The following is an 11618-nucleotide window of genomic DNA, read 5'->3' as shown; positions in this document are numbered from 1 at the left end:
AGGGGAGGGCTGCCAGGCCAAGCTGGAACAAGCACCTGTTTTGATGCAGCTCCTTCATAAAAGTTAAAAATCATGTCCCTCTAAGTTCTGTTTATGGAAGACAAGAACAAATGATCAAGCAATCTGCAAAACAAGACATTTATTCTTAAAAAAAGTCAGTTTATGTACAGTGAGCCCCAGAGGAAGAGGAAGATCACATCCTGCCATCCTCAGGACCCCTCCACGGTGCCTTCTTTGACAATGACTCGTGCAAGATTCCGTGCCAGAGCAAGTCTCAGCATTTCCACTTTGGTGGTCTCAACATCATCCTCCTGGAAGAGAGCAGAGCTTGGGTCAGAGGACTGCACACAGTAACGACCTGGGAACAGTCTCTCCCTGGGTTTGGAAAGTAAGGATGCAGGTCATTAAGAGGGAGAGTCCTTGTGTATTTACCTGTTACAGGGACTCCCACAAACAGCAAAAGCTACATTTCCTACTTTACAGCTCAACCCAGGACAGCTGTGCCAAGCCTTTTCATTCCCTGGCAGCTGCAGGGGTTTGCATGTGCAGCAAATGGCTCCCTGTTCCCTGCCTGGAACGCTCAGAGCTGGAGCTGCTGGATGGCAGCACCTCAGCTTTTCACTGCCTGTGTAATCTGCAATTATTTATCTTGGAAAAGCATCAGTCTAATCCAAACCAGCAGAACATGAGTGGGAGCTCTCCTGCACTGGGTTTGAGAATACTTCAAGCTCTCTGGATGATGCTCTGTTTGGCTGCCCTTGAACACCCTGTGCCATCCTGTCCCTCTCTTCTGCCCTCATGTAGGAATATAAGTGTAGAGCTTTCCTGACACTTCCCACAGCCCCCCAGTTCATTATCCAGTTGTCCTCAAAACAAAATTCCTACCTGGAATTTCTGTTTATCCACGTTCCCTGCCGTCAGGTCTTCCAGGCATCGCATCAACTCATAAGTCTGTTCTGCTGAAAATATGATCTGTGGAAATGAAAGCATTTACTGAGAATGATCAAGTTTAAGGACATCACACAGTCTGAGAAAATGCAGTTTTGAGGAAGAGAATGCTTTCACACTCCCACAGATCCATTCTGACCCTTTCAGTCACAGGATCAAAGGATAATTTGGGCTGGATATGACTTTGGGAGATCTCTAGTGCCACCTCCTGCGCCAAGCAGGGTCAGCTACAAGGTCAGAGCGTCTGCTCTGGGTCTGTAATTGCTGAATTGTCCTTTTCTTGATGGATCTTAAAGCAAAAATTGGATTAGAAGAGGGAAGCACACTAGAACCGTCTTCAAGCCAAATACCCAAAGGAGCTGGATGCAGTGTGTGCTTAAAATACCAGCACAGATCAATTCCACTGCTGTTCTAAAAGCAGGGAACAGAGGTAAGAATTGGTTATCTCATCCTGGGTCCCCTGGTGGGACACACGGAACTGCCATGGACAGTTCCTGCACTGGAAATGCAAATCCTGGGGCAGGAAAGGGGTCACCACTTTGAGATCCCTTGTCAAGGAGGAAGCAGGGGTGGGGAGGGCTCTGGGTGTGAGCAGCCATCTCACCTCCTTTTGCTCCAGCAGCGGGAGCGCGTCGGTGAGCAGGGTCATCCAGAAGGAGCAGGGGGCGATGTGGGCCGTCATCAGCGTCAGCAGCAGCCGCGCCGCCTCCGGGAACCGCTTCTCCCCGTAGAGCCGGTGGAACTCCCGGTACTTCCCTGCACACCACGGGGGTTGGTGGAGGGGACAAAGGGTTGCTGGGCCTTCAAAGATGCCTTTGCAGAACCACCCCCAACTGAAATATTTTGAGCCCAAAGCAGGCCAGGTGTGGTGAATGGGAATGTGGTGCATGGAGAAAGGTGACAACAGAGCCAGGGCACCAAAACCTGCTGCTGTGCTGGGTGAGGTTCAGGGTTTGCACCAGCCTGTTCAGTGGCTGCTGCTGCCTCGTGCTGAGCATCTGCAGGGGAGCACTGCCCCAGTGGCTTAGAGAGCAGAGATGAAGTTCTTTTGGATACCGCAGAATATCAGGTCTGAAAGGCTGTGTTGCCCTCCTGGTTGCTTAAATGGGAACTGGGATCTTTGTTAATAGAGAAAGGTCTGCTTTTGCTAAGATTTAGTGGGATCAATATCCAGCATGTGAGAAGTGGCTGAGGATGAAAGGGGGGTTCATTCTGCAGCTTTGTTTGTAGCTACTACACTGTCAAGCTCTTGGAAGTTCACGATTCCCGTTCAGATTCACCTCTGACTAATGCTTGAGCTCAAGGCAGAGACATGGGAAAGCTGTCAAGCAAAGGTACACCTAATGCTTCTAGAATTCCAAAGGAAAAACAGGCAAAAGTATTTTCAGGTCTTTCAGGATTGTTTATAAAGAGCAGAAAGGGAAATAGTTTCTCTGGGGCTGACATGAGGGTCACTGGCTGATGTTGGGCATGCAGAGATGAGGGATTACCAATTTGCTAAGTCATGTTTACCTTCTAGGCCTAATTTAGGACAAGGTTTAAACGAAGGAAATTCAGTTGCAGTTTTGTGAGCTGGGACCAAGTGGGAACAGACCAAACTCAGGATAACCCTCCCTGTAATGCTGGCATCAGGCAGAGGGGAGTCAATCCAATGCCAACAGCTATTCCAAATTCCTATTAGATTCTGGCCCCAGTAATTGGGCTTGTTAACTGCCACAGCACCAGAGAAAGGGGCATTTTAGCTCCATTTCCTGTTTTGGTCCATGAATCAAAGGCCACAGAGCAGCTGCAGGCAGAGGGGCAGGTCAGCACAGCTGCTCTGTGCCAGGCAGGAGGAGGAAGCTGTGGTACGGGAGGGAAACGAGCTGGGGCTCCTCACTGTCACTTGGCACAGCAGCTGCAGTGGGAGGGCAGGGAGGGCTCTTGTTCCAGGAAGCTTGAGACTGCCACAGGGAACCCACATTGAGGAGATTCTGGAGAACTTAGTAAAATTATCACATTGCCAATGTAACTTAAAACAGTGGTTTACTCCCCCAAGGAACCCCCCTAAGGTATCCCAGGTAGCCTTTGTTAGTATTTCAGAGCCTCTCTAGGTAGTGATACAGCCTGGAAAATGACTAAGGAAGGGGAAGGTAGGAGTGTCAGGATTTGGGGCTGTCCTGCTGAGAGCAGCAGTCAGTGCCATCCCCTGGTACAAGCTGCATCCCAAATCACATTTCCCATTTGCTTGCCCCTCATCACTAAACCAGGATGTAGCCAGAAGAAGGAAAGGATAAATTCAAGTAATTCCATGGAGTTCACTACGTTCTAAATAACAGACCAGTATGAAAACTGTAGGCAGTTCTCACCAAGGAATGTCAGCCTGTCACTGAGCAGCATGGATGGTCCCAAATTGTCAATGAGGTCCAAGTCGGAGAAACACCCCCTTTCACAATAGTCCTTAAGGAATCTGGGGAGAAAGGAACACAGTGAAAGCTCAGAGGGGAGAACATCATCCACATCCATTCTGTATCTCCTAATCCCTTCCCAGAAAATGTGATTGTGCTTGACTGAGTTCCATCTTAACCGACCTCCTGTGAGGGTTTCCAAAGTCATCAAAGACTCCATGGAAGCAGCCAATGAACTGGTGTAACGTACATTTAACAGACACCTCATTTATACTTCTGCATTTTGTGGAGCTGAGATCTGTTCTTTAAAAAGAGCAACTGAAGGAAGGCACTCAGGAAGCTGAGGCTGGTGGATGCATAAATAACACTCCCAGATCATAACAAAAGCTCTGTTTTTCTGCTGTGTGAAAAAGCTGATAAGCAGCAGGAACAAAAACAATGCTAAAAGCTTTTCGTCTGTTTTGTCACAGCCTTCATTCTGCTGCTTTTTGCAGAGCTGCTTCCTGTGATGGTTTCTTTTCTCCTTCTGTTGAAGGAAATGTAGCGATTCCCACTCCCTCAAAGGACAAATGAAAAAAAAGCCCAAACCAAAGCTGAGACCAGCAATCTCTTACCACTCCCTTTTTCCACTGCTGAAGACAGTGTTGCCTGCCCACCTACCCAGGGTGTCATTTCAAAATTATACTCTTATCAATGAAGAGATGGTACCTGCCTATTTCCAATTAGCAAAACCCACATGGTTGCTGGAGATTAAAAAGTATAAAGAGAGTTGGCAGAGGTTTTGTCGAGGCCTGAGCCAAGTGCCAGCATCCTCCTCACTTTCACAACACCCTTCCCAGCCTGGCAAGGTCAGGAATTGTGACAAGCTCATGCAAAACCAGGGAAACAATAACACTTTTCTCCTTGCTGCAAATGTTGTAATTATGGGGTGAGATTTTTAGCAGAAACGGTGGCTTAAGTGACTCCCACTGCCTTGTTTGGAGGTTGTTGGTTGGAGGTTGTTGAACTTGACTGGTTACCAATAATCTGCTCAATAAAGCACAGATGGGGATTATCCTCCACCCAAATCAGTCCCCCGGGTCACTGTCCAGCCCATCAAACAGCTCTATCAGAGCAAATGAAGGGCAGTGCAGAAGACAGAAATTACTGAAACAAATGTTTTTCAAAGCAAGGTCTAAGAGGGTTGGATTCCTGGTTTATAAATAAGGATTGCTGTTTTGTCTCCAGCTGTCAGGAAGGAAAACAGGAAAACTTGTAGAGGACAAGCTGGGTACTGCAGAGGAGAGCACTGAGGATGTGTTCTAGTCCACAAGCAGGTGCCTGCCCTGAGGGAAAGCTCAGCCCCACTGGCAGCAGCAGCTTTCCTGGCCCTGGCAGAGTGGCTGCCTGCCCCGTCCCCCACCCCAGAGTGGCAGCAGCAGCCTGGGGGCCGCTGTCCCAGCTCACCGGTCCGAGATGAGCGTGGCAAACGCCGCGTCCTTGGCCCGGATGCTCCAGGACAGGGCCGAGCCCAGGCGGTTGTTCCGCAGGGCCTTCATGGCCATGATCTTGCAGATGCTGCGGACTGGGGAGGACACACGGCACAGGAGGGAAAGGATTAAGTTTCAGTAGTTTCCTTTGTATCCCTGCAAAGAGTGAGACTGAAAATCCCCCCACCTTGCTCGTGCATCTGCCTCTGCTCACAGATCCGCAGCACCTTGAGGGCCTTCTGCTCCGTGTTGAGGGGGATGCGCTCGATGTGCAGCTCCAGGTACACCCGCCCGAACTCCGGGCAGTGGTCAAAGTAATCGACCCCCAGCTGCCACAGGCTGAGAGAGGGGCAAAATCAACCACGATTCCCATCACATAAACCTTCAATGAGCACGACAGTGAAGCCCCAAGGAGCATCCCAGTCTGCATTAATAACTGATAGCTCTGATTAATTTGTGTTCAGACCTGAAATGGCTTTTCCTTTCTGCCAAATGCCAGCTGCCTGTAATGTAACTTTGGAATGCCACAGCTTTGGAATACCTGCAGCTCTGAAGTGCTTCAGTGCAAGTCACTCTGCACAGTGGCAGGAGTGACTCTACCCTGGTCATTACGTGTGATGGGCTCCCACAGACAGCTTTTGTCTTTCATTCAGGAGAGGAAATGTGCCAGTCTTGTATGACCCCTTAGGGATACCTCTGCTGAAATTCTAACAGTGACTTCTCTTTGCCTTTTTTACTTTGTGAACATGCAGTTATTTGGTTTGGCTGCCCTGGTGTTAGTCTATCCTATGAGTAATAAAACAGAAGTTGGAACCTGTGATGGGAGAAGAGTCCCGAGGCGTATTCCAGCAGGAGGAACTCACGCATGTTTGAACCAAAACTGGGGGAAAGAGAGAAAACAGACATTATTATTTGCATCTCGATGGAAAAACCTGCTGACATTACTTCACAAGTACTTCTACTTTCTGCAGCATGTTTTCTCAGGGGCTCTCTTAATCAGCTTAATCCAAATCATCAATGCAAAGAAATACTTACTAGAGATTGTGAGACTGCAGGAGTTTGCAGTGGTCCAGCAGGTCAGTCAGGTGAGCCACGAACCACCAATTGCTGAGGACGATGCTGTGTTTGAAGCAAAAGAAAGAAAAAACTAAGCCTACCACTGCCAGGGATTGTGTCAGGTTTTCCACAGGCGTTTCTTACCAATACACAGCTCTGTTACAGTGCAATGTCTGGCTGCAATGTCCCAGACCTTATGGAATACTTTCAATTGCTGCCAACTTCACATATTTTTGCTAAATGCTTTGCAAGGATGATCAGGTGGGCTGTACCCATATCCCCCACTCCAAATAACACAGAAACAATACTGCAGAACTAGAGAATCAAAAGCCTTAAAACTCAACCTGCATTCCTTGATCACTTGATGCATCTCAAACTCAAAGGCTGCCATTAAAATCATGTCTAGAGGCTCAGGGCTGCTCTCTCCACCCAGGAACAGGTCCATACTAGACTGTGGAATGAGATGACAAGACGTGATAAATTCAGAAGTTGTGAGATGGTAAGATTTGTTTGGATGTAGCAGCCTAGTTTAACTTATTTTATGGGAAATAACAGGTCATAGAGACCAAACACATTAAGAAAAAAGATTTTTTTCCTTATTTTAGCATAAGAAAACCGGAAAACAATTGCAGGAACACGACTGGTGACATCAGATACTGAAAAGTGGGTCTTCAACAATTATTTGTCAACTTAATCAGCCTCCCAGTCCTCTTACAAACCCCAAGCAACACCTTACAGGAATGTCATTGCTGTAAGATTTCGACCCTCCCAAAGTCTTTCACTCAGTGCAGTAACCCTTGTGTGCATGAAACTGGAGAATGTAAAGGTAATTCCACTTCCTACCTGTGCATAGAACCGCAGCTCCATCGGCTTCACAGTGGGATGGGAATACAGGAGCCGGGTAACCAGAAAGTGGTACCATGTGGTCATGAGCTCCTTCTTCTCCAGGATAGCATCCTCATCTCCCACCAGGATCTAACAGGATAAAAACACAGGAGTAATTCTGCAGATTCACTGTAACTCTCCAGGGGCATCACTCCTGCTTTGCAAAGGTGAGGATTTGATCAAAATTAAATAACAAAGATCCTTCTCAGAGCCCAGTTTCCTCATCAGCCTTATGGCCTTGGACAGGAGGAGCAACGGATCTGCCCAGGCTTGCAAAGTTTGTTGCAAACCAAGAACACAGGACATTAGACTGGCCTGAAATCTCCTGATTTAATGAACACATCATCCAGCATATTATTAAAGTTACTTATGGCTACACTGAGCTCCTGAAATCCACAAGGATGGATTCAATACCTGTCCACAGCTTCCTTCCTTCCCAGCCAAAACACACCTTGCAGATGGACTCCATGTGGGGATTGGAAGCGAAAGTCCCATCCTGTAGAAACCTCTGACATTCCTCGTGCCAGTGCTGCCATTTCAGCTCCAGCTCAGTCAGTGTCTGGGTGTTGCCAAGCTGAACAGAGGGTAAGAAACATGGAATAAGTGAAACACCAAGTCAAATCACAACAGGCACTTGGGCTGAACTCACAGTGGTTCTTGATAAAAAGCTAAACATGGGGCCACCCGTGATCCTTCTATACTGGTTTGTCACCCAACAGGCTTTTACCCGAATTGTTGGGTCTTTGGGCAATTTGAGAATACAAATATTGTCACTGTAAAGGAATAAGAGTGAGATGTTCTAATGGGGAATAATTTGTTACAGGGGACACATCAGAAATGGCTCTTTTCCCAGTGAACTGCGCGAAAAAATCCGCTTTGTACATACACTGGGCATGGGCATCTTCTTCATCAAGTCATCCAAGATTTTGTACATGTTCATTGAGGTGGGATTGGCAGTGACTTCCTTGGAGAGCAAGTGCCGTGCTTCGTCCATCCGGCCTTGGAGCACAAAGACATCCACCTGCAAAATCCACCTGTCCATGAGCACCCAGGAAGGGCATCAGAGGGGAATTCTAACCTGTGATTCAGGCAAGTGGAGTGGAGTTAAAATGCTTAAACTGCTAATGCAAATACACAGTGTAAGTCTTGAGCTCTAGGGGTCATGAAAGTGGGAGGCTCAGGATGGCAGTGAGGGGCAGGATGATCAGAATGGCTTCACCTTAAAACCTACACGGGCAGAGAGCAGCAGCGTCCCAGCTTCTGAGGTGCGGTCTACTGTCAAGTAGGGAAGAGGAAGGAAAGCACACAGGCACGAATTCTCTTTGTTTAAGAATCCTGTAGGTGATGGCACTCACCACGTTCCAGAAGAGCTTGTGTTTGGAGGGGTTCTCACTGCTCAGAACTTCCCGGACCATGCTGTCCACATCACACACGTGGAGTCGCACCCAGTCCAGGAGGCGAAGCAGGAGGAGCCCAGCTGTGTGCAGACAAGGTTTCCCTCTTAGTTCCCACCTGTTTGTTCCCAAACTGCTCTCTCACAAACCTTAACAGTGGGACATCATTAGATGGGGTTCACTGGTTGGATTTCTACGTCCCACACTCAAGTTACAGAGCTCCCTAAGCAACAAGGCTGTGGGAGCACCCGCTGCTGACAGGTTTCCCTGTGGCAAATTTTAGACAGAGCAGCAACGAGGTCCAGCAGAAAACCCAAAACAGTTACTTGAAGAAATAAAAGGTGAGTGACTCAGATCATAAATCCTGCAATGCCAAAAGACAAATAGAATATTTCTGTTTATTTTAATGTCAGTTCATTACTATTAACTGAATATGAGGAAGAAATTTGGCATTAGGTGATTAGCTTTTCTTCAGATTAAGTAATTTGTGAATCTCTTCTGAATTCTGGAACTGTACAAGTAGCGTATTTATTTGCATAATCTGATTTCCTTAAAAAAATTATTTACTACTTAAAATGCTGGTGTAAACAAACTGACTTCAAAAATGGCATCCTAAAGTTAAAGGAGTTGTATCAGAGCTGTATCAATGTCAGCTGGCATTGACATATTTGGTGCTAAAATATGTGTTTATGCTTAGAAGTCAAATACATTGGCAGCAACATTTGATACGTCTTCTCTTCATAACCTATCTGATAAAAGAGACAATTTAAATCACAGTGTACCATGCAGGAGGGGGAAAAGTAGAGGGCAAACTGAATAGCATGACATAATTCAATATGAAGAAGGCAATTAACTGAGGCAGAAGGGGTATTAAAGGGTTTATTGACACTCAACATATCTCTAAAACATATTAAACTATGACATTTTAAACAAATATGTATGCAAACACAAAACTCTTCAGTCTTAACACCAGGATAGTTCCCTGCTCACCTGCAGCTGCTTCAACAAATAGTATCTCACAGAGGTTCCAGATCAGCTCCATCGCAGAGAGAATGGAAACCTGAGGAAAAGCAGGGCCAGGTTTCAGAGTCAGTAATTATTCCAGTTGGGTTTTGTTACCACACAAAGGCATCTGCTGTCCATAGCAATCAGTTAAACTCAGTTTGTACAGAAAGATGTCATATTGACATTTCAGAGATAGAAATTAAAGACCGTGTCTTCTCCCCATGCATTCAGCTCAGAAAGTATTGATGCTGTTTGTGTTCCAAAATGCCGTAATAATCAGTCAGCAGTGGGCAAGACCAACCAGTGCTATTGTCAGCCTTTGGCACTTCTAAGATTAATAATACAGAGAAGTAAGAAAGGCCAAAGGAGAAACATCACTGCAGGTAACAGGACAAAACTGCTGTGAGCACTCTGCTCCTCCCAGAACACTCCTGTGCTGTCTGACAGCTCACAGTGGACACCCAGAGCTTGCTGTGAGGCTCAGATGCAGCTGGTTGGAATCTGAGTGTTGGAGAGGTGAAGGTTCAGACAGGCAAGTCTGAAACTTTTCTGTCAGTCAGCTTTGAGATGACAAGAAAACACACCTATAACACTAAATATATAAGACACAGCAGTGAATTGAGGTGTTGGACATCTTTAGAAGTAGGGGAACTATTTATTTCCTTTTATTCTTGGTCATGAACTGCATCTACTGTACTAAGATAAGTTAAATCTGAAGTGCTTTATGTCACAGTGGTGGCCTGGTGAATTCACCAGCCAGAGATCCATGTTCAGCTGTGACTGTGTGACATGAATGCAGGTTACCTGGGTGCTGTACTGGCCTTGCAGGGCAGGGTCCCGAGTTGAAACTGAGGGAACAAGAAAAATCAAAGAGCGACACATTTACCTTTGACAGCCCCTTCTAGGCTCATAAATAAGACAATAATACCTGATTACTCATCAAGCACAGACCTAAATGAGCTTTGTAAACTTGTTTTATAAATCCTGTGCAAATCTGGGTATGGCTACAGGGCACAGATGAGTAACATTTCCCACTTTCTGGGGAAGCAAGCTATTAAACTGGATTCAGTTTCCCGTAAAACTGGAGCCAAAGATATGAAAAGGCTTAAAGTCCCCAAAAAATCACTGTGGGGAAAAAAATAATCTCTGACCAGATTTACACACTAATTTGGAAATCTCTGGCATGAAATAGAGTCCTGAGAATTACTGAAACCTACCCATGCTATAGCACAGTAGTTGCAGTAACTTACCATTGAAATGCTACTTTTATCATCACAACTAGTGCTTCCTTTTCTTGCAGGAGAACAAACCAACTTACCAGCTGCCTGGTGCATGTCCTCCATGCAGGCTCTTATCACCGACCGGTAGTTTTTACTCACTTGAACCAACCTGCCAAGTGCAAAAAGGCTTTGGTTGGAGAGAGCTGTTGGAGTTTTAGTCTCATGCCTACTGCCCTTGCAAGTCTCTCTGGAGCAGCAGGGGCTCCCAGCACTTGGGTGGCTCCAGCTGGAATCAGTGAGGCTGTGCCGCACTATACACTGGCACGGACTTGTTCAGCGTGGTTACTGGGAGGATCGGAGACTTGTTTTGTAACATCATCCCAAAACGATCATTGTTTCTGTCCCGCTGCTGATTACAGAGGTGGTCAAAGCAGCCTGGCCAGTGGCACATCCCTCACTGGGGTGTTTATCAGTCCACGGCGCTGGCCCGGCTGGGGAAGGGGCAGAGGTGCCCCCCAAGCTCCCGCACCCCAAAACACTCACTGCGCCTTCCGCGACTTCCCCGCCAGCTCCTCCTCGCTGCGCTGCAGCCCCATGAAGATCCCGTGCGACTCATTGAAGAGTTTCCGCAGGGTCTGGATGTAGATGTCCTGATCCCTGCGCACCACGAACACGCGGGACGAGCCGGGCGCTCCCTCCCCGGCGTCTGCAACAGAGCCCGTCAGCGCCAGGGACTGGGACCGAGACCGGGACCGGGATGGGGATCGGGACCGGGATGGGGATCGGGACCGGGACCGGGACCGGGACCGGGACCGGGATGGGGATCGGGATCGGGATCGGGACCGGGATGGGGATCGGGATCGGGATGGGGATCGGGACCGGGATGGGGATCGGGACCGGGATGGGGATCGGGACCGGGATGGGGATCGGGATCGGGGCCGGGACCCACCTGCGCGGCCGAAGCGTGTCTCGCACACCAGCACCTCGGCGGGGCCCCAGGCGAAGCAGAGCTGCCGGGCCGACGGGTCCGCGCCCGGCACCACCTGTGTGGGGACAGCGGCCCGTCAGCGGCGGCCCCGGCCCCGCACCCGCCCCGCCCGCCCCGCCCGTCCCGCCCGTCCCGCACCACGAGCGGCGGCTCCGTGTCCGGCTCCTCCATGGCCGCTCCCGCCGAGGCTCCGCAGGCCCCTCCGGGCTGCCCGCAACGCCGCCTGCCCGCCCCGAGCCCCGCGAACCGGCCCCGAGCCCGGCCCC

At 48.5% G+C, this 11618-nt stretch overlaps 1 protein-coding gene across 1 annotated transcript; it reads right to left on the bottom strand.

The window, feature by feature from the left end:
• Positions 1-122: 122 nt before the first annotated feature.
• NUP85 (nucleoporin 85) lies at positions 123-11546 on the bottom strand. Its single transcript, XM_027749816.2, has 19 exons — positions 11491-11546; positions 11314-11407; positions 10908-11070; positions 10463-10533; positions 9949-9992; positions 9130-9199; positions 8101-8222; positions 7632-7766; positions 7197-7319; positions 6704-6835; positions 6205-6311; positions 5840-5923; positions 5619-5684; positions 4992-5143; positions 4782-4899; positions 3297-3397; positions 1553-1704; positions 886-972; positions 123-311 (listed from the first exon to the last, which is right to left on the bottom strand). Exons 1-19 carry the CDS (start codon positions 11521-11523, stop codon positions 210-212), a joined length of 1956 nt encoding a protein of 651 aa, XP_027605617.1. The 5' UTR covers positions 11524-11546; the 3' UTR covers positions 123-209.
• Between the last annotated feature and the right edge of the window lie 72 nt (positions 11547-11618).

The sequence above is a fragment of the Pipra filicauda genome, unplaced genomic scaffold, assembly GCF_003945595.2.
Source record: "Pipra filicauda isolate LSUMZ 115617 unplaced genomic scaffold, ASM394559v2 scaffold80_size11013439_pilon, whole genome shotgun sequence".
Lineage (NCBI taxonomy): Eukaryota > Metazoa > Chordata > Aves > Passeriformes > Pipridae > Pipra > Pipra filicauda.
This window is presented reverse-complemented; position numbering and strand designations above follow the sequence as displayed.